The sequence below is a fragment of the Neovison vison genome, chromosome 13, assembly GCF_020171115.1.
Source record: "Neovison vison isolate M4711 chromosome 13, ASM_NN_V1, whole genome shotgun sequence".
Lineage (NCBI taxonomy): Eukaryota > Metazoa > Chordata > Mammalia > Carnivora > Mustelidae > Neogale > Neogale vison.
The window spans coordinates 76,650,620-76,673,969 of record NC_058103.1 but is presented as its reverse complement, the minus strand read 5'-3'; the positions used below and the strand labels follow the sequence as shown (position 1 = coordinate 76,673,969).

Here is a 23,350-nt window from a genome sequence, read left to right as displayed (position 1 = left end):
GTAGAGGCAATATATGTGAAAGAATATTCCTTGAATTTCCCAATTCAAAAGACTGCATAGAATTAAGACAGAAATAAGAGCACTGAGGGAGGAGGGACATTTTGTATGCCAACCCAAATCACAAAGGCATGGCTTTTCTAAGGATGTAAGTATTATATCTACCTTTTGGTTAAAGGGGGTGGCGGAGAAAGAAGGGATTCTGGAACAGATATCCCAGAACTATCCCAAGACAGAAACCTTCATACAAGGTTATCTAGCTCTCCTTGACAGGTGCAAGGGCAGGGAAGGCATTTGGTCCTTGAGGTAACATTTGGTTGGGACGTTACGACAATGACGTCCAAGTTTATAGCAATCCAGGTGACCCTGAGCACAGGAGCACCCGAAAGACTGCGGCACGGAAAATACGCTAGCCTGCCGGTCGCCCCTCCCCCCTCGCATTCTCGGGGGATTGGAGTAGCATTGGAGTCGCTGACGCCATCCCTTACCGCCTCTGGCTCTCAGAGAGCATGCGCTTCCTTCCTCTCACTTCCTCTCAAGGAGGGAGAGAGAGTAAGGCTACGCCCTAGCCGACCCGCGGCTGGCTTCGCGTCACAGGAACTTCAGCACCCACAGGGCGGACAGCGCTCTCCCCCACCTGAGGGACCTGACTCCGGAGCGCCCGGAGCCTTTCTAAACCCTTTACTGAGTAACGGCGTCGCGGAGCTCTCCTGGCCGCTGGGTCCCTGCCACTCTTCCTCCCCTCACCCGCCCTCTTAGCTCTTCCTGTTTTTACTCCTCCTTTTCATTCATAACAAAAGCCACAGCTCTGGGAGTCCGGCGCCAGGCTGTTACTGAAGCCAAGCGTGGAAGAATGGGGTTCCTTTGGACCGGCACTTGGATTCTGGTGTTGGTGCTTCAAAGCAGCCCAATTCAAGCTTTTCCCAAGCCGGGAGGCAGTCAAGGTACGTGGGCACTTTTCTTCCCACCTCTCTTTTATTTCGCCGCGAAGAGGTAAAGCTTGGTATAATCCCGGGAACTGTAAATCACCTTGCCTCTTTTCTGATCAGATCGTATCCGTGTATATTGATAGAGAAATCAGTCCGAATTCAGAGACAAGAAGACAGATGCCACCCCCCCACACACACAATTTTTGAGTGATAGAGTAATAGCATGGGTTGTTTTGAAATATCTTCATTTGAAACTGGGCGAGGGGGTGTTTTTTTCCGCCTTAAAAAGTGGCATTTTTCCCCCTAGTTGTCTTACAACTAGGATATTTTATTCATAATATGTGCAGCCTATGATAAAAGATCTTTTAATTTGCCAATCCAAATTATGCTCTATCTAGCTGGAAACAGCTGGCAAGAGAAGTGTTAGAACTAAATGTTAGATTTCTGGGCAGAAAAATAAACTATATAAATAGAACTAATAAATTCTTTTAACTCGGGAAGTGCACCAAGATAATAAGCAAAGCAACGCTGATAATCATTGTTACTGTATAATCTTGATTATCTTTGTTAATACATATTTTTGTTCACAGGCATCCAAAAACATTTCTCCTAATATTTGTTTTTCTTTTTTGGAGATTTTATGTAGTAAGATACATATTGTACCTTTCCACTGTACAATAAAATTTATATTTGTGTTTGGTTATTCTAGAAAAACCCCTACATAATAGAGAATTAAGTGCAGAAAGACCTTTGAATGAACAGGTAGGTCAAAAGTAAAATTATAAATGCTATTTCGTTTTATTTTAGTTATTATATTTAATATAATTAAGCTGTGACATTTTAGCCATTTTGAATTCACAAACTTCAGGAACTTAATAATAAATTGGCAGAAATTAAGATGGAAAATATGTTTTGGGAAATTGTACATCTTAACAGTTACATACATAGAATTCTGTATAATACATAGAACTGACTGTATAATAACTCAGTAAATCCAATATCACATCCACTCTATTTTAAGACTGTTTAATTTATCAGATTTATCTTTCACCAATATTACAGGAGTAGGGGATTAATATTTGCAGACCATCTGCCCTTTCTTTTATCTCATTTAATCCTCATGGCAATGCTTTGAAATAGAAATTATTATCTACATTTTACAAATAAGAAAATGAAATCCCACAGAGATTAAATTATTTAGCTGTCATATTTGGTAAATGCTGGAGCAATGATTTAAAATCAGGTCTATCTTCAATTTACTTCCCAGATTGCTGAAGCAGAAGCAGACAAGATTAAAAAAACATACCCTCCAGGTAAAAAGAAATTATGGTGATATATTTTAAATAACGTAGGTTATGAAAATCTTAACTAAAATGGATGTGTTGGGCTTGGGGGCTTTTATTCCAGAAAACAAGCCAGGTGAAAGCAATTATTCCTTTGTTGATAACTTGAACCTGCTAAAGGCAATAACAGAAAAAGAAAAAACTGAGAAAGAAAGACAATCCATTAGAAGCTCCCCATATGATAATAAATTAAATGTGGAAGACGCTGATTCAACCAAGAATCGAAGACTGATTGATGATTATGATTCTACTAAGAGTGGGCTGAACCATAAATTTCAAGGTAAATGAGGAAATAAAACTTTTGATTCCTTTTTTCTCTAACTTGGAGTCTCCCCATTGTGGGTTAAGAGAAAGTCCTATGTTTTAAAAATAGCCTTTTTATATTCATAGTCCTTTATTAGTTAGGATCAAAATTAAGGCAAAGCCCAAATTTTTGTGTGAGGCCTCAGCTTCACAGAAGCCCAAATTTTATTTTCTCATTTTAAGGTTCTTTTACTGATTCTTTGAAAACAATGTAAATCTGCTGTCTATATTTTATGAAATCGAATTCATTTTAACATTCCAAGTTACTTTAACTATTAGTACAAAGAAAATATCTGAATTCTCAAATAATTACGTCAATAAAATGCTCCTTACGAAAGCTGAAATAGTCATTACTTTCTTTTCAGTGGTCTTTTCCTAGTTATATCTTTCTCCCTAGGTCATTCTAACCTTTCCATGGCCCTAATTATCATCTATAGCCTGATGTCTCTTAACACTAGCCCACACTTCTCCTTCTCTGAAATATATATATATATATATATCCTATATATACAATAGTTTTGTTCTCTATCCTCGATCACCGCCATCCTTGTCCAAACTCTAATCATGTCTCACTTGAACTACAGCAAAATCTTCTAATGGATCTTCCAGCATCCACTCTGCCCTTCTCTAACTCAGAGCAGCCAGAGTGATCTTTTCAACACACAAGTACAGTCTTGTCACTCTTGCATAAAACCCGTTAGTAGATTTTTATTTGTGTCGGGATAAAAACCCAAATCTTTAATGTGGCTTCCATAGTCCTGGAAGGACAGATTCCTGTGTTCATCAAGCACACATGATCTGATAGAAACCTGTTCCTTTCGTTCATGACACTTAATGTAATTTGTAATTTTATATTCCTAAGTGTGACTACCTATGATTTATGTCTTTCTAACTAAACTGGAAATGTCACTAGAACAGAAACATTGTATATCCAGTGTCTGAATCCTTATGAATTCACTGCATGAATAGATGAATAAAGGAATGAGTGAGCAAATAAAATAATACTCCAGGGAGTAAATGAACGATTGAATCTGATCATAGAGGAGGAGAGTGTGTTTTCTGTGCTGAGGACCACTGCTTAAAAGTGACTACAAATTTTCTTTAATATTCTTATTTTGCTCCATGGCCACAAGAGAATTATCTTGGCTATCTCTGCCAGAAAACAACTACCGACTAAATATTACTTTCATTGGATATCACAGCCTGAGGAAAATTCAGAAGTGTGTTCTATATGAATAGGGTAGGGGAGATGGTTTATATTTTGAAACATTTCATATTGTATACTACTCACAGAAATGTGTTTCTCTTGAATTCTACTTTTTAACCTAAAATATTTGGACTAGAAATAAATAGGCACTGGGTATAGCTGCATACAGAATAGTTTAAGTTACTTTGATTGAACAGACCATTTAATTTCATAAAATTTAAAAAACAGTCTAATGTTTGTTTGACTACCTTTTTTTTTTCAAACTTGTTGTATGTGCAGGCAGAGTTATAGATCTGTTTGTGTCTGACCACTAACTTGAGTAACTTATTTTTAAATTGTTTAACGTTTTATTACCATCCCAAATGGATTCAGAACTCTCAAGTCCTACCCTTGATAGCTCTAGATTTACCCTAGGAGTCATTTCAAGTCCACTTGAGACTACAGAGGAGACTTTTGGAGATAATGGTCTATGAGTGAATTACTGTTCTCCTCTTAGACCTTGGAAATCCTGGAACCAGCTGGGTTTGTGACGACCAAGTTAACTGGAACCTCAGAGGCATGCAGACTTACATCCCAGAAGGAGTAAAAAAGTGAGGGGGCAAAACTTCTGCAGGATACTGTTACACCTTTGTGAAACCTCCAGATGGGCTTGTAGGGCCTGTCGGGTGTCCTTTTCTATGTTTGCCACAGTATATGTGATTCAGGATTTTTCCAAGTTTCTTTTATGAAGTAGTGCTTTGGGGTTCCTGTGTGCATTCACCAAACAAATATTTATTGATATTACTATGTTTCAGACTATGAGCTAGACAAAAAGCTCTGTGTAGTTAGGTATCATGCTTAAAGTATTTATCAATCTGTTTCCAGTTCTGGCCCATATGAAGACTTTAATAAAAATATGTGTTGGACAAATGAATGCCAGGTGCCGTACATAGATGCCAAGGGTTCAAAAAATAACAGGGTGATGAAGACTTGGAAGATGGTCTTTTACATCCACTTAGGATGTTGTAGCTACTTAAAAAAAGTTATGGATGTTGAACTCATGTTTGGTTTCCCTCTGAGGGTATCTGTAGGAGGGTAAAATACGCTTTCATGAGCAGCAGAGAAGTCACTCTGAGTAATTGTCTCCCTTTTAGAGAAGCCAAGTAAAATCAGTGAAGGTAAGGAGCAATGCCCAAGTGGTCAACGATTCACACCACCTAGCAAAGGTCTGCTAGGGAAGTCTGAGCTCCTGACTCAAGAGCAGGCAGCAGGGCAGCAGAGCAGAGAGGCTGTTTCTGCCGAGAATTGCTTATGTTTTCCCCGTTATGAAGTAAATGAACTGAAAAACAGTCATCTCAGTTATTTCCAGCTCCAGCAGGCTACCAGTGCTTTTCCTTTTTTTCAGATCCTGAGGGATTAAGTGGGAAGGGAAATAAATTTTTCCACCTCTGCATAGATCTTGGGTAGTTTCTGCTCCACATGTTCCCGAGAGTCTGTCCTGCAACCCACAAATGGAAGAATCAGACCTAAATAACAATGAGTCTCTCTCCTGAAAAACCATGGACAAAAAACCCAATTTTCAGTCAGGAGGGAGGGAAATCGGTTGTATGGTTTTTTCTTAGGGTGTCTTCTGTTTATTAGTCACTCTGATACACAGGGGCTCCCAGAGCTCACAGCTAATGGCTTAGCAATAATATACTGTCAGGAAGCTTCTAGTCCTCCATCTATAATCATTCTATTCAGTTTCCTAAGCTTTTCTTCAAACAACAAGAAAATATTCTGCCCACGATGGCATATCCCTTCAGCTGTATGGACTCTGAAAGGAGGGTTGGGAGAGAAATTTCTTGTTTGAATCCTCAAAGTCATGGAAGAAAAAGGACAGAATAAAAATAGAAATATGAGTCTCTTCTTTTTGGAGTAAATATGATCAGAATTATTTAGGTAGAATTTGACCAGAGATTCAATTTCCATTTTCTCTAGAAGATAATCACAGTTGGCACAAATCTACTACATATAATAATTTTTTTAACTTTCACATGATACTGCACACCAGCTTTCATAGAGTACTTTGCAATTTAAGAGGTACATTTACATCTTATTCTATCTGAGCTTCATAAGGAAACAGATAATCCTACGATCTCCCTTTACAGTGGTCCAAGGAAATATAGATAAGAAGTGGTATGGTGGGCTAAAATTCTGATCTGCCAATCCATCTAGAGGGGACAGGAAGAGTTAAGTGCCTTGTAAACTTGCACATACTAGTATATTGCTCACTGTGCTCTAGGTGAGAAAAGACCACCTGTTTCCTGAGAGTTGTCTTGGACATGGTGCTGTGTTTCCTTGCCACCAACACGACTGTGCCTTTCCCTCAGGATAAGCTCTTGTTTCCTCTGAAGCAGTGCTGCCAAATGTATTCCCAGGAAAGCCAACAACACATATTTGCAAGCATCTCTGCAGAGATTTACATAGATTTACATACTGCTTTGCACAAATCTGTTGTCTCATTTTAAAAGTTTAAATATCAGACACATAAAATAAGTTCCCTGCTCTCTAGAGAAAGGGGCTTATCACATTAAGCTGTCTTCCGTAAAGGAGTTCAGACACACATTCATTTAGAAGTAAATATTTATCCCAGATAAGTCATCAAATCTTCAGCATACCCTCTCTGATTCCGAGTGTGAGGCAGGTTCCCCCACCCTCAGGCCAGGAACTTGCCAGTGGAAGAAATCCACGTGCAGATATTACCAGTCTACTCTTTGTATGGAAGTGGAATATCAAATTACATAGTATATAGAAGGATGTTTTGGACAATATGGCATAATACATAAATATGGCCCACTGTAAAATTTCAAAATACAACCTTGTTTGTATTATTAGTGAGAATGAAAAATGGAGAGGCTTTTTGTGTTGTCTTCAGATCTTTTTTTCACTTAAAATCACATAAGAAGCTTTCAGAATTTCCATTGCCACCTTAGCATCTCACCTAGAAGTAAAATTTTATTTCTAACCAAGGGCTTATTTGGGCCAAACAACACCATGAATGCATTCCAATCGTACCTGAGTGTACAAGAGCAAGGTACAGATTGAAAATGTAATACAATCCATGAACTGGGCCTATGATAGCTATGATGTGGAATTGTGGTTACACCCCCTCTAGATGATCCAGACGGCCTTCATCAACTAGATGGAACTCCTTTAACTGCTGAAGACATCGTCCAGAAAATTGCTACCAGGATTTATGAGGAAAATGACAGAGGAGTATTTGATAAGATTGTTTCTAAACTGCTGAATCTTGGCCTTGTAAGTCCTGCATGCGAATAAACCCATTTCTTAGTATAGTTTGGAATTTGCTAAGAAGCCAAGCTACATGGTCCAAGTTGTAGCCGAATGTTTCTTATATCTCTACTTTATATTAAGCACGATAGGTTGTGAGGACAAATAAGACAACAATCTTCTAGGAACTTATAGTCTACCAGAGGAGCTACACAAGTATACACATGCCCACTGTGCAAGCAGCATCAGAACTGTAAAAGCAGTCCAGCATGCCTGAGGATGGATTATGTGCAGTTGGGCAATAAGGAAGAGCTTCAGAGAAGGAGGTGTTTGAAGTCAGCTCAAAGGATGGTTAGGATTTAATGAACAGCAGTAAAAGATATGTGAGTTGTGACAAGAGACTAACAGGAGCAAAGACAAGCAACATTTGGCAAACTCGAAGCAATTTAATTAGGTCATCCCTCAGCCTGATTCCCAGACCTTGTACAGCTCTATCAGGCCATAGCAGGGGGCTAAATTTGTCTGTTTCAGAGGCTACCTGCCATGACCTGCAGCTGAGGGTAGAGAAAAAACGCTCAAGGGGCACCTGGGTGACTCCGATGGTTGAGCGTCTGCCTTTGGCTCAGGTCATGATCCCAGGATTCTGGGTTCAAGTCCCATGTCTGCTTCATGGGAGTCTGCTTCACCCTCTTGCCCTCTTCTCATGCTCTCTCTCACTATCTCTCTCAATTAAATTTATAAAGTCTTTTAAAAAGAGAGAGAGAGAGAAATAACCCTCAAGGTGTTTCTCAAAATAAATGTTCCATGGATTCCCAAAGTCAGGCCTGATTATTTGTATAGCCCAAAGGCACTGTTTCCCAGGAGGGCTGGGGCAGTCACTAGAATGGCCAGCAACTAATAGAGGCATAAACAAGCGTTATCTACAAAGAGGGACCACAAGATTCTCTCAATTACTAAAAAATGTATTTGACTAGAGTTTAGTCTAGATTTTTTTTTTAAAGATTTTATTTATTTATTTGACAGAGAGAGAGATCACAAGTAGGCAGAGAGTCAGGCAGAGAGAGAGGGGGAAGCAGGCTCTCTGCTCAGCAGGGATGCTGAGGCAGATGCGGGGCTTGATCCCAGGACCCTGAGATCAGGACCTGAGCCGAAAGCTTAATCCACTGAGCCACTCAGGTGCTCCCAGTCTAGATTTTTTAATCACAAGTATGAGAAAAGCAGTTATATATGTTTTCACTCTTTATAACAGATCACAGAAAGCCAGGCACACACACTAGAAGATGAAGTAGCAGAGGTTTTACAGAAATTGATCTCAAAGGAAGCCAACACTTATGAGGAGGAACCCAATAAACCGACAAGCGTGACTGAAAGTCAGGCTGGAAAAATACCAGAGAAAGTGGTATGTATATGTGACTTCATATGCATGTTATGAATGTGTGCATATGCATATGCATGGATGTGCATCTGTGTGTACTTGTATTTGTATATAATTAATACAATCTGTATATAATTAATATCTTACTTGTTGCCAAAGAAGATTTGGGATATGTGACACGTTGAACCCACTTAAAATATATACTCATGAAATACCAATAAGTTAAAAGATATAAACCAACTCTCAGTTGAAAATGAAGATATGGGTTATATTATATTACACAGTAAAGGTTACATCTTATACTCCACAGTAAATTAACCCATAATGTTAGGTGGAAATGTCATAACCATTCCTCATAACAACTGCTTGTATAATGTCAGTGGACTGGAACCAAATATTTCACAGCTCTTTCAGTATACAACTTCTGCTCACAGAATGTCATCATCTGCCTCCAGAACCCCAAAAAAGAAACTCGGGTTGATTTGATCCTCTGCCACACCAGTCTGTGTTCCCAGAGCTAGTTCCCTGATGCTGCCTCTCTGTTATATCCTGAGCCCTTCCACCCGTTCCTTCCTCTTCGCATTGGTTCAGAGGCCTGCAACCATCCTTTACTTGGTCTAGTCATTGCCCCTTCCTTCCCCTTCCTGGCTCTATGCCTCCTCATCTTTTCTTTGGCATCGCCACACTACTAAAATCTTCCTTCCACTTTGAATTCCCTATAAAACTCTAGACGGAGCTGACCACAGAGGGATATAAGAAAATATCAAACTCTTCACCTCTCCTTTACTTCTCCACCAGAGCACCCAGACCCCATGGCTCCTCATCCCCTCCAACGCTGTATCCCAAATACAAGGAAAAAGCGTGTATAGGCCTATCGTCCTGTTTTAGAGGAGGCTAGAAAACAGAAACTGGGTCTGGGTTTTTCTTTTACTAGATAGCGTAACAGCTCCCTTTTGGTCTCCCTACTTCCCATCTCCACCAGCTTCCATTTTTTTAAAAACAGATTTTAAAGATCTACCCATAACATTCTGGATTTATCACAGAATCCATGACATTCACTCAAGCTAACCATCTGAACTGAAAGTGACATAACTACTATATTTTCCTGATCTTTCACTCCCATTTTTTTTTAAGATTTTATTTATTTATTTGTCAGAGAGAGAGGGAGAGAGAGCGAGCACAGGCAGACAGAGAGGCAGGCAGAGGCAGAGGGAGAAGCAGGCTCCCTGCCGAGCAAGGAGCCCGATGTGGGATTCTATCCCAGGACACTGGGATTATGACCTGAGCCGAAGGCAGCTGCTTAACCAACTGAGCCACCCAGGCATCCCTCACTACCATTTTGTACTCCTTATTCACCCATCTCTAAACACCCATATGCTTGACCTGTTCACTGTCATCTAAATGCATTAATGCAAATGAAATATTCATTCAGTACATATTTATCGAGGTACCAATTATGAACCAACCACTGGGGATGTAATGCTCATTTAAAAAGATAGAGTCCTTGGTCTCATGAAGCTTAAGGTCTAATGGAAAAAGTAGATGGTTTTCTTCACAAATAGTCACCTATTTTAACTACAAGTGCCTTGAGTGCTTTGAGGAGAGAAACATGGTTCTAGAGACCTTGTTAAAAAGGAACCTGTACTGGACTTGGGCTCAGGGAAGTGACTTAAGCCAAAACTGAAGGCTGAATGGGAGTTAACTTGTGGATATGAGAGGTAGAATGTAGTGAAGAATGTGTGGAGTATCCGAGTAGCTGCTACAAGGGCAAGGTGGCTCACAAACAGAGGGAGCAATGAGAGATGAGCCTGGGGATGTGGATCCAGGGCAGACCAGGCAAGGCTGTGGATTCTGATCTTTATTGTAGGACCATTAGGAAAACACTGGATGATTTTAAGCAAAGGAGTTACATGATCATATTTTTAAAAAGGTAACTCTGACTACAACATGGAAAATGCAGTGTTGGGAATAGATTAGAAATAGTTGATGTACCAGTTAGAAAGTAAGAGACGAAAGTATCTGGACTAGAGCCAGGTAATGGAGAAAAAGAGAAATGTACAAATTTGGGATAGATTTTGAAAGTAGGGCTAACAAGGCTACTGATGGATTAGATGAAGGAAATGAAGAGGAAGAGACAAGAAAGGCTTTTAAATTTCTGTCTAGTACACTGAATGGACAATGGATCATTAACTAAGATGCAGAACACTGGAAATGGATCAGGTCTGGGAGAAAGAGTCCCACGTACCTTTCCAGATAGCCCTTAAAATTTCCCTGAGCAGTCCCCGTGGTATGACTGTTCTGATGGCATTGGATATTCTGACAGGCTTTCCTGTATCCTGTCGTCAAGTCTATGACTTCAAAGCTCCCCTCCTTGGTAAAAGGCATTTTTATGAGGAGACACTCATGAGAACTGACAGAGGGGGAACTTGGCCAAGTAGGAACCTAGAAATTCCCTGTCTATTCTCCAGGAGCAGGAGCCAGGGTTCTCAGGTGAAGCATATGTCTCTTAGCCCCAGTGACCTTTCCATGTGGCTAGATGCCCACATGCCTGGAAAAGGGTTTGATTCTGTGGGAGCTTGCAAAGGAGGAGGTATTCCTACACTTCACATTCAAGGACACCAAAGAGGAAAGAATCAAGATGAAGCGTAATTAGTTCTAACAAAATGTTTACTTTTTATTGATTCCCGCCCCTCCAATGGAGACTCCAATGGCAACAATTCAAGATGGTTTTACTAATGGACAAAATGATGAAACAGTATCTAATACCTTAACCTTGACAAATGGCTTGGAAAGGAGAACTAAAATCTACAATGAAGACAACTTTGAGGAACTCCAGTATTTCCCAAACTTCTATGCACTACTGAAGAGTATTGATTCAGGTAAACACTGTGTTTTCTGACCATGCGGAATAGAAACAGTAATTCCAGGAAGTGTATGGGTGGGGTTTTTTCTTCCTGTTTTCAGCTAAATGCAGTCTTCAATGACATATATTATGGCCTTGGGGAAAAGAGTTCACATCAATTTTTTCAAAAGAAGAATACTAGTTATGAAAATATTTAGGAAAGGATAATCAGGAAAGCTGGAGTTTCTGGATAGTTCAATCTTTGTGTTAACAGAGGGTTCACTTATTTGTTCAAAAAACAGTCACTGGACATGTGCGGTGTTCGGGACGCTGAGGTAAGTAAGCCCTGTACAGATGAGGAGAGGAAATCAATGTCACTGCCTGATTTGCTCAGCCTCAAATCTTATTGCAAATCTTTTTTTTTATTTTAAAGGCTGTATTCATTTTTCTCTCTTGGAAAAGAGAGGAAATGTGTATAACATAATTTAATCCTTTTAAAAATAATTCAGATTTTTGCTTTTTAGACATTTTCAGCTTCAGTCTTGAAATGAGATCAAATGGGGCGCCTGGGTGGCTCAGTGGGTTAAGCCGCTGCCTTCGGCTCAGGTCATGATCTCAGGGTACTGGGATCGAGTCCCACATCGGGCTCTCTGCTCAGCAGGGAGCCTGCTTCCTCCTCTCTCTCTCTCTGCCTGCCTCTCTGCCTATTTGTGATCTCTCTCTGTCAAATTAAAAAAAAATCTTTAAAAAAAAAAAAAAAGAAATGAGATCAAATGAACTTAACATTGGATCACAGCAGGTCAGAAGCCCAAAACACACTTGGCAAATGATTTTTTTTTTTTAAACAAAGTCCTCAATGTGTCTTTCCTCTTACATGTACATCAGAATAGGTTAGCTGAAGATTTCAATTCATGTTTAGTTTTGATTAATCTTCAAGGAAAATAATAATGAGCAAATTTTCTGTTGTTATTATTGTCCAGACAGGTGCTCTGCACTGTTTTATGGCTTTTCCTCTCTCTGTTCAAAGATTCAGCCCTGGATTGAACATTTGTAATAAATATTCCCCCAAGAAGTGAGCTTAGAGTGAGCTTTCATTTCTGGAGAACATCCATTGTCCTTCAATTCCAGACACTGGGCAAGATGGCACCAGCCCCTTTGCTGGTGCCTACAGGGCTGGTACATCTTGAGGGTCCATTCTCAGCCATCTTGCCCCATTGCATAGCAAATGCCCAGCTCAGAACCTTTGTCATCTTGGTGAGTCACTTCTTGTCAGAGAAGAACATTAGCATGACACCAGATAACTTTACAGATGTGACCTTGAACAAACAGTGTGACAGCTGAAGTTATTTACCATTGCTTTCCCAGGATCTCTTCCCCATTTCCTTTCTCACACTTCTTCTCTCCCAGCTTTGGAACTTTTATGGTATTTGAAAGATTCCACTGGAATGTTTTTATTTTACTTATCTTTCAATTTCCTTGACCCCCACCCATTCTTAATTTCCTTTTTTTTTTTTTTAATTTAAATCCTTACACTGTGGTCTTTGACAATACCCATCCTTCTCACCCAAAGTCTGAACCAACTGAGTAATAATAAAATGGGTAGAAAACCAAAATATTTCTGATAACTGATAAAGTCTGGGTTGTAAGTGTTGTAGAAAGCAGCCTAGTATGAGATCCAACAATAGGCCTGCTCACACCCTGTCCTTAGTCTAGTTCTTGGAATAGCCAATAACAAGGATCGTTGGATTCTACAGAGCAGGTACTTGTCTCAGATCTCTGCCTTCCACTGTTCCAGGGGAGGAAAAAGAAGAATTCTAAATCCCTATCAGTCAAGAAATGAAGACTATTGGCCATTGTCTACCAACCCCATCTGTAGGAAGGATGAAAAGATGGTGGAGGAAAGGCCAGAAGTATTTAGAAGAGAGCCTTCATGGCAGCCAAGAGAATAGGGAAAATGGACTCTCCTCTAGCACCTCTCTTTAAAAACAGAAATAAATTTTTTTAACTTTTAGAATTTTTATATATATATATATATATATATATATATATATATATATGGCCTTCCATCAAGAGGCAGAACAGTATGTCAAATTATGAAGAGTTTCCAAGAAAGCGGTTACCTACAGGAAAGAGGAGTTGGGGGGGTAGGAAGAAAATGTTATTTTCACTACTATTTAATTCTGTACTGTCAGAATATTTTTACTACATGCATTTATTCTTTCAAGTAAAATAAAGTTTAGAAAGCAATATATACTACTATTAATATTAAAAGATCAACCCTACATTATAAAAAATAAAGATACATGTGTGTTTTTATTTTTAAATATTATTTGAGTAATGAAAACAGGTCATTCTTGCCCTCAAAAACATAGAGTCTGAATAAAGAAAAATTGTTGGGTCACAAATTTTCTAACTTTGTTTTTGAGTTCCTATTACCTCAGGTTGTAAACTGCCTCTTTATCATTTACTCTATTAATAAAGTATTTTAGATTAAAGTAAATCTTTTTGGAGAATTATAATTGATTGCCCACTTCTGGAAAAGTTCAGTATGCCTGTACATTATCCTGTATGCTGAATCAAATCTTAGCCTTTCTGTAAATTAAATATATGTGGTTTCAGCTATAAGTATAGGGAGAAATATTTCAATAAGATGCCTACTTCATAAATTGACACTGAAAGAGGAAGCTATATTCCACTAGTTTTTTTTTAATTATTTTGTTCTTTTATATAGAAAAAGAGGCAAAAGAGAAAGAAACACTGATTACTATCATGAAGACATTGATTGACTTTGTGAAGATGATGGTAAAGTATGGCACAATATCTCCAGAAGAAGGTGTTTCCTATCTTGGTGAGAGTCTTATCTGTTTTGTTTTCACTGTAACAGTTTTCATTGTCCAAAGTGAATTAGGGATTTAGCAATAATTACGTCACAAACCTGATCATTTATACCAAAATAGCCTAAAACATCTGAGTAACCGGAACTGACCAGTTTGATAATGCATAGAAATAAAATTAACCAGAAATTTTCAACTCTTTATAGATACGGCTTGAGTGCAAACATTTCACATTTAATACATTTTGTCTTATTAACATTTTCCAAATATCTCCATGGAGACAATTTTATTAAAATTCAACCCCTCCTTTTGTTTTTTTTTCAATTGTGTTTGCACAGTCAGGACTAGAAGAGTTGATTTTAAGCAGTGAGGTCTGCATGTGGTAGGAAGGAAAAAGACCAGGACTGAGCGGCAGAGGTGATGCCCCCTGGTCTGGCTCTGCCAAAGACCAGCTCGGTCCCATGGGATGTCTCAAGCACTCACCTTGCTTGACCTTAATTTCTGCATCTGTAAAATAAAGGACTGTGTGATCAGTGATAGGGCTGGTGAACTACAGCCATGGAACCAAATCTGACTCATTGCCTATTTTTGTATAGCACACAACTAAGAATTGCTTTTATACCTTTAAATGTTTGAAAAAAATGCAAAGAAGAATTGTATTTTGTGACACAAGAAAAGTATATACAATTCACGTGGCAGTGTCCATACATGAGGCTTTATTGGCACACAGACACACTCATTTGTTTCGACGCTGTGTCTAGCCCGTTCTGTTCCACAACGGCAGAATTGAGTCATTCCAACACAGACCACAGATGGTCCACAAAGTATTTACTATCTGGCCCTTTACCAAAAAAGTTAGCTGACCTTTGATTCCTTGAACTTTATGATAAGCTTGAACGTTCTCTGTGCGTGTGGGTTGTTTAAAGAAAAAAAAAAGCCTTCGGTTTTCCTGCTTGGTTTAGTTAATCAACAAATACCATTTATCTCTGATGTCCTTTGGGCATGATGACCTCATGACCCCTTACTCTAATCTCTAAGAGAGGAGGAAGAATTAGAAGAGAAAAATCTTGGGGCACATGGGTGGCTCAGTGGGTTAAGCCTCTGCATTCAGCTCAGGTCATGATCTCCAGGTCCTGGGATCAAGCCTTGCATGGGGCACTCTGCTCAGCAGGGAGCCTGCTTCCCCCTCTCTGCCTACTTGTGATCTCTTTCTCTGTCAAATAAATAAAATCTTTAAAAAAAAAAAAAAAAGAAGAAGTAGAGAAAAATCTCATAGGATAGAATGATCCAGAATTACTCTCTATGAACTCCATTTTTTTCCACATGAAAATAATTTTGCTGGTTTTGTCCTGATTGTGAAGGAGCATATTTATTTTTAAAAAATCAGTCAATGCAAAATGATGTTTAAAAAGAAGTAAAAAGGGGCCACTGGGTGGGTCAGTTAGTTAAGTGTCTGCCTTCAGCTCAGGTCATCCTCCCAGGGTCCTGGAATCCAGTCCCGCATGGGGCTCTCTGCTCAGTTGGGAGCCTGCTTCTCCATCTGCCTGCTGCTCCCCCTGCTTCTGCTAGCTCTCTCTCTTTCTCTCTGACAAATAAATGAGTAAATAAAGTCTTTAAAAAAAAAAAAAAGAAGAAGAAGAAGAAGAAAAGATAAAAAAATCACTCATAGTACTGGCACCCAGGTGACATTCTGGTTTATATCGTTCCAGATATTTGTCTGTGTCTGCACACATATATACCATGGTTCTTTCTTTCTTTGTTTTATCTTGTTTAACAAAAAAATGGGCTCATATTATACAAAATCCTTTGAGGCCTACTTTACTCAGTAGATCAAAGGCACTGTTTCAGATCAAACACTATTTCATACCAATACCCTGTGACTCAAATTCCACACTTGTCGTTTACCCAATGGAAATGGACGAGAAATGCCACAAGTCTTAGGGGCAAGGTAGGTATTTCCACTCCTGTTCATAGCTGTGCTATCCAGTATAGTAGTGGAAAGGGAATTCATTGCCTCATGTAACAGAGGAGTCCAGGGGTGGGGATGGTCTGATGTTGGGTTTGTAAAGTCCACCAGTAGTGTGAGGAATCTATCCCTCCCCTTGTCCCTGCACTGACTTTCCATGTGTTGATTCATTCCGGAGAAGCTGCCGTGTTACAGGAAAAAGATGGCTGGTAACCTCCATCCTCACAGCACAGCAAACCTGGCAGGAAAAGATCATCTTTCCCTGTGGTCCTAGCATTGAATCTCATGGTCCTGGCTTGTATCGGGCTCGTCTTCAAACCAATCACTCAGCCCAGGACGGTTGAGACCCTGAGGAACCAGGCCTGGATTATTAGCCCTGCCTGAGCCAGATGTGCTGAGAATGAGAATGGTCTTATTTTCCCCCCTTTCATTTTTTTATTTTTAAAGATTATTTATTTATTTATTTGACAGAGAGAGATCACAAGTAGGCAGAGAGGCAGGCAGAGAGAGAGAGAGGAGGAAGCAGGCTTCCTGCTGAGCAGAGAGCCCAATGAGGGACTTGATCCCAGGACCCTGAGATCATGACCTGAGCCGAAGGCAGCGGCTTAACCCACTGAGCCACCCAAGCGCCCTTCCCCCCTTTTAAAAGATTTTTATTTGTTTATCTGAAAGAGAGAGAGAGAGAGAGAGCAGGAACACAGCAGGGGAATTAAAGAGGGAGGTTTCCCATGAAGCAGGGAGCCCAATGCGAGGCTCGATCCCAGGACACTGATCAGATCACGACCTGAGCCAAAGGCAGACCCTTAACAACTGAACCACCCGGGTGCCCCTAGTCTGGGTTTTCTTTCCCTTTTTTTTTTTTTTTTTTTTAAGGATTTTATTTATTTATTTGACAGAGAGAGATCACAAGTAGGCAGAGAGGGAGGCAGAGAGAGAGAGAGGGAGAAGCAGGCTCCCTGCTGAGCAGTGCGGGACTCTATCCCAAGACCCCGAGATCATGACCTGAGCCGAAGGCAGCGGCTTAACCCACTGAGCCACCCAGGCGACCCTGTTCTGGGTTTTCTAAAGGAAATCAAGGTGTAGTTACCACAGGTGTCCATTAAAGGCGTCAATCCTAGACATGTTCTAGTAGTGGCCCCAGAGATGGGAAGAGACTTCTGCAATTAACTGAGTAGGACGCTGAGTTAAGGATCCCGAATAATACAAAATAATAGATTCCTAGAAATAAGATCCATGCCAAACATCTTAACCACAGTGTTAATATTGTGGAATGGCTTTATGATCTGTCTGGTGAGGTTTAAACAGTTTTAGTAGAAGTTTGATATTATCTTTCAGGAAATAAAATTATATTTCATATTTCTTCCTTTCCTCCCTCCAGAAAACTTGGATGAAACTATTGCTCTTCAGACCAAGAACAAGCTAGAAAAAAATGTTACTGACAATAAAAGCAAACTTTTCCCAGGTATGATTTATTTCACTATGTTTCTACCTTTAGCACAATCATTCTTCATGTAAATAATGATTTCAATAAACATTGATCAACAATTACAGATTTCAGAACTTTTAAAGTCTGAAATCCAAGCATAGGATTAAGTAGCTATAAATTTTGCTATTCTGTGGCTGGTCTCCACATAGATATCTGATCCCAAGGAGCACTGAAAAGAAATGCAGGTCTTCCCTGAAGATTCTTAACAGGTGGCTGGTGGGATAGGGGGGTAACTGTATATCACAAAACTGAGTCATTCTTCCTAAAATTCTCCTTCAGGCTTTTTTTTTTCTCTCCCAAGATCACCATCTCTCCAGAACACTCTCTGATCATCTGCCCACTCCACCGCGCCTCCACTGGTTCTCCCCTCCCAAACTTCCTCTCTCCTCTGAGAAAGTCTGTGCCCCTAGGTAGTGTGATTTACCCCCTCCTCTTGGTTTTTTTCCTCCTGCATCTCCACCCATCACACCCTGGAACCAAGTGGTACAAAGGAGCCTGCTCTGAGGGAGGAGGGAGGAACAAAAAGAGAAAAGATCACACGTTCTTAGGTGTCCCTGTCACAGAAGTTATGTACATACATTTGATGGAATATTATGTAGCTTTTTATTTTTTTTTAAAGATTTTATTTATTTATTTGACAGAGAGAAATCACAAGTAGATGGAGAGGCAGGCAGAGAGAGAGAGAGGGAAACAGGCTCCCTGCTGAGCAGAGAGCCCTATGCGGGACTCGATCCCAGGACCCTGGGATCTTGACCTGAGCCGAAGGCAGCGGCTTAACCCACTGAGCCACCCAGGCGCCCCTTATGTAGCTTTTTAAAATGATGTTTCCAAGTAGTTTCTTATATCCTGGAAACATCTTTCTATCATGATGTCAATGACAAAAGCAAGGAACAAAATTGTACTGCAACTATGAAAAGAAATTACACATCAAAAAATATATACAGACCACAGCACTAGAAGCAGATATTTTCGTAATGAGGTAACAACTGACTTCTTTCTTCTTTCCTCTTTTTTCTATAGTAATAACCCTTTTATTGAAAAAAAACAAACCTTATGGTTAGGCTTCTTGACATTTCCTATTTTATTTACAACAGGGATGCATTACAACGTTTTCAAGCGGTTAGCTACTACAAGGTGTGTGACATTTTTAATTCAATAGAAGATTGCTAGAAGGAAATAGATTTTTTTCCCCACTCTTGTCCCCTCACTTTTTTTTTTCAAAGTATAACTGATATAGAAGTTAGTTATTTTTAAGTGGCAAGTGAACAGCTCCCATTCTGATAGCAAGGGTTCAGTTCTCTTCTTTGTATTAGGGAGGCCAGGGATAAGGGAATATGAAGAAAGAGGCAGAAGGAAGTCTTGCCAGAGCCCCAAATTCTTAGGTGCTACTCCGAATTCTAGAGTGTTCTTCAACAGTACAACATCATGGAGAGATTAAACAACTAAAGAGTTACTTTACTTTGGAATGAAGATTCAAATTTGCTTTGGGACCTGGCATGTCCTACTTGATTGCCTACATTGATTATAGTAAGGAAAATAGTCTATGCTCTAATGACACAGTAGCAGAAGGGAAAGAACACTAAACCAAAATCTGGAAAGGTGAGGCTTTGCCCCAGCTCTTTTGCTCACTCAGTGCTCATCTCTTCCTATTCTGGGGCTCAGTTTCCTCTTCTGTGAAAGGGTGGGTGGAAGAGGAAGTTGGACAAGATAATCACGAAGGTCCCTTTCAGCTCAAAAAATGATCTGACCTTAGATAGTACCTTTACAATAAAGTTTATTTCTACATTATGAATTAATTAATAGATAGGAAATAGGGTGATAACAACAGTGCACAATCTGGTTACAGCACCATCAGAAAAGAGTCATGAAGAAACAGATAGCACCAAGGAAGAAGCAGCTAAGATGGAAAAAGAATATGGAACATTGAAAGATTCCACGAAAGATGATAACCCAAGAGGAAAGACAGAGGAGCCAAAAGGTATGGAATTAACAGCTCTAAGTTGGCAATGAAATTGGAGGAACAAAAATTGTCATGACACCCAAGCTGATCAAAAATGCAAGCCCCAACTAAATCAGCACCATCTGTATAGAAAAGATTCAGCACATGGTATCTTTACTAGAATAACAATCTTTTTTAATGGTCTTGAGTCTCCTAGAATGGCAAATTGGTTCTGTCTTCTGATGGTCTTTACTGCCCAATGGACTTTTGTACTTAGAGAAGAATACTTATGACCGTTTGTGCATCGTTTAAGGTCTAATTTATAATTTCTTAAATACTTTTTTTTACATAATTAACATTCCTCTAAATAATCATATGCTACTTATTCAAGAAAGTCATCAATATTTATGGATTTAACAGAGCATATTCCCTTAATCATCTATAGTGATTGAAATGAGACGAGCAGTCTTAAGGACCTGATTAAAAATCAAAATCCGGGACACCTGGATGGCTCAGTGGGTTAAAGCCTCTGCCTTCAGCTCAGGTCATGATCCCAGGGTCTGGGATTGAGCCCCACATTGGGCTCTCTACTCCTCGGGGAGCCTGCTTCCTCCTCTTTCTCTCTGCCTGCCTCTCTGCCTACTTGTAATCTCTATCTGTCAAATAAAATTTAAAAATCTTAAAAATAAATAAATAAAAAATAAAAAAATAAAGATCACAAATCCAATATATCAAATTTCCTTAAATAACTTGAATACCTTAAAATGCACAAAAGCACACATTAACTAGCCCAATAATTACAAAACTTATGTTTTTATCCTTATTCTTAAACATTACTGTGGTCCAATTTCTACTGTGCCTTAGAGGGTCTATGTGATATAAAATTTACTTTTTCCTAGGATTTTAGAGATTTTACTATAATATTGAAGAAAAAACCCTGTGGGGGGTGGTGGGGGAGGTGGTGGGGAGAAAGAAAAAAGAAAAAGGCCCTATGAGCATGCAAGTTCTAAGTTGCTATCCCTTTAATTTCAGGTAAGGATGGGGGATCTGGTTGCACAGTCCAGTGCTTCAAAACCCATTTATGATGTGGGCTAGTTACATCATGGAAAATGTACCTACCCCTCAGATAGATACTCTTCTTCTGAAACTCAGTGTCTTAACTCGAAGTTGTGAACAGATGGCTTAAACTACCTTATTTTTCTGTCATTATGGTATATTTGACCCTTATGGTATAATTAGAATGTTACCTATATCTTATCAGTGTCTTATTAGTAGGGTCATCTGGAGGTTTTATTCCATAGAAACTGGGGGAGCGTGTTAGTGCTCTTTTTCTCGGGGGCAGAGGAGGTGTGACATTCAGCTCATCTATCATCTGAAGAGACACCACTGGGCTCTCTTGTCATTACTTATTATGTATAATCCTTAGTGTCAATGAATGGATGGACTTGGCTTTTCCTTTCTGGATGATATGATACCACGAAAGCTGATCGCGTTCATGGTATAGCTCTTACTCTTTGAAGGGACTGCTTGGCCTACTCACAGTTTCCTAGTCTCTTCTGTTCATACAGACAGAACCAAGTTCACATTCCTACTTGATAATAGATCCTGCTTAACAGAGTCTGTATATTAAATAGAAAAGAAGCAAACTAATTATGTATTTAATATCTTCTAACGTCTTAACAGCAAAAACAATTACAAACTACTTTCCATTTATATCACAACTACCTTTGTTAAGACTTAATATTCAACCTTTTCCATTTATGTAGGATGTTCTCCTCAATGATGAAGATGATGATGTTGATGATAATGAAGATGATTTTATGCTTGAATTGGTGTAGCTTGGGAGCAGGAGGCCCTCATTCCTCCTTTATCCTTTTAACACTGTGCCCGGTAGTTTTTGTTTGTTTTGTTTTTTATGTTCCAAGGTTTTACTTAAATTCTTGTTAGTTAACATATAGTACAATATTTGTTTCAGGAGCAGAATTCAGTGATTCATCACTTACATACAACACCCAGTGCTCATCGCAACCAGTGTGCCCGGTAGTTTTTAAAGGATCTTTACTCTCTGGCAACAAAAGGATATTCTTGACTCACTGAACTTTCTCATCCCAAGACCTAAAATCAATTCCTCTTCAAATAGTTCTAGTTCTTTTTTGTAGAAAATATAGAGACCTGAACCTGGGTTTAATGGTTCAAATGAGTTGTAATATGGACCAAAAGTACTACTTCTAGTTCAATTATCGGGACTTACTTGAGATAGGAAAAAAAATTTTTTTCTTAATATATCAAGTTCATGTTGATTTTTCCAATCTTGTAAAGCTTTATATTATTGTATTTTTCCCCTCTAGCATAGACTTCGTAGATCATCACATTTTTCTCCTACATCAAAATAACTGACATATCAACACTAATCTTTTGATGTAGTAACCTATGTTAAGAAAGATTATGATGTTGCATCTGGGCTCAGGAGGAAAGAACTTGAGAATGATTAATTGATAATGATTGTCATGAGCATAAAGAAGGGAGAATTGGTAATGTACTTGTCATGTTTGCTGACTTTGTAGACCAACCAGTCACACTGCCTTGACTTCGTTAGGTTTACTTCGGATGAGTAGTAAACTCTTCTGAATGTTTTTTCTTCTTCTTCTTTTTTTTTTAGCATATAGTAAAATATAGATAACATAAAAATGATCACATTAACCATTTTTAAGGATATAGTTCTGTAGCATTAAGTCTACTCATATTATTTGTGACCATTGCTACCATCCATTTCCAGAACTCTTTTCATCCTGGAAAACTGAAACCCTATACTCATTAAATAAAACTCTCCATTCTGGGGTACCTGGGTAGCTCAGTCATTAAGCTCCTGTCTTCAGCTCAGGTCATGATCCCGGAGTCCCGGGACCAAGCCTCACATTGGGCTCCCTGCTTAGTAGGGAGTCTACTTCTCCCTCTCCCACCCTCCTTGCCTGTGTTCCCTCTCTCGCTGTGTCTCTCTCTGTCAAATAAATAAATAAAATCTTTAAAAACAAAACAAAACAAAAAACCTCCATTCCTCTCCCTCTTCAGCTCCTGGCAACCACCATTCTACATTCTGTCTCTGTAAATCTGCCTATTCTAGATACCTCAAATAAGTGAATCATATAATATATGACTGGCTTACTTCACTTAATATCCTCAAGGTTTATCTATGTTGTAGCATGTGTCAGAATTTCCTTCCTTTTTAGGGCTGCATAATATTCCATTGCATTTATATACCAAATATTTTTTATCTTCCCATTTGTCTATGGATACTTAGGTTGCTTCCACCTCTTGGCTCTTATAAATAATGATGCTATCAATATGCATGTACAAGTATCTCCTCAAGACCCTGCACTCGATTTGGGGGTGAATATTCTAAGATCATATGTTAATTCTGCTTTTAATTTTTTAAGGAACCACCATACTGTTTTCCATAGTAGCTACACGTTTTTACATCCCCCCCCAAAGTGTGCAAGGGTTTCAATTTCTCCACATCCTTATTAATACTAATAGATGTCAGGTGGAAGAGGAGTGGTAAACTTTTAAAAGATAGCTAACCAGGAAAAGAGTGGTCCTGTGGCCTGAGATACAAAGCCAGGAACTGGACAGCACAGAGCACTGCTGTTCACCCCCACAGAAAACCAGTATGCCTAGGTCATCTCCTCTGGGAGTAACCCAAGTGTGATGATTGCATTTCCCAAAGACAGTAAGCCATCATCTAAGACCTTTGACTTGTAGGGGCAGCATGCTCTGTGCTTAAGACAATACCTTCTATCGCCACTATCCAAATATCCATGGGAATGGATGCTGCCAGGTGTCTTTGCTTATTTTAGGAAAATGTTGTGTAAAAAGGGAA

The 23,350-nt window shown here is 39.3% G+C and overlaps 1 protein-coding gene across 3 annotated transcripts in view; it reads left to right on the top strand.

Moving 5' to 3' along the window:
• Nucleotides 1-23,350, top strand: part of SCG3 (secretogranin III) — a 36,907-nt gene that overhangs the window by 212 nt on the left and 13,345 nt on the right. For 2 of the 3 annotated variants that reach the window (XM_044230932.1, XM_044230930.1), the window contains exons 2-11: nucleotides 798-941; nucleotides 1,636-1,688; nucleotides 2,194-2,239; nucleotides 2,334-2,549; nucleotides 6,916-7,058; nucleotides 8,281-8,430; nucleotides 11,108-11,285; nucleotides 13,980-14,096; nucleotides 17,427-17,510; nucleotides 19,381-19,512. In XM_044230932.1, the coding sequence (XP_044086867.1) occupies nucleotides 851-941; nucleotides 1,636-1,688; nucleotides 2,194-2,239; nucleotides 2,334-2,549; nucleotides 6,916-7,058; nucleotides 8,281-8,430; nucleotides 11,108-11,285; nucleotides 13,980-14,096; nucleotides 17,427-17,510; nucleotides 19,381-19,512 (1,210 nt within the window). In that variant the 5' untranslated portion in view covers nucleotides 798-850. Of the gene's footprint in view, nucleotides 1-127; nucleotides 146-797; nucleotides 942-1,635; nucleotides 1,689-2,193; nucleotides 2,240-2,333; nucleotides 2,550-6,915; nucleotides 7,059-8,280; nucleotides 8,431-11,107; nucleotides 11,286-13,979; nucleotides 14,097-17,426; nucleotides 17,511-19,380; nucleotides 19,513-23,350 lie in introns of those variants that run through there. The other variant, XM_044230931.1, reaches the window with a different exon arrangement.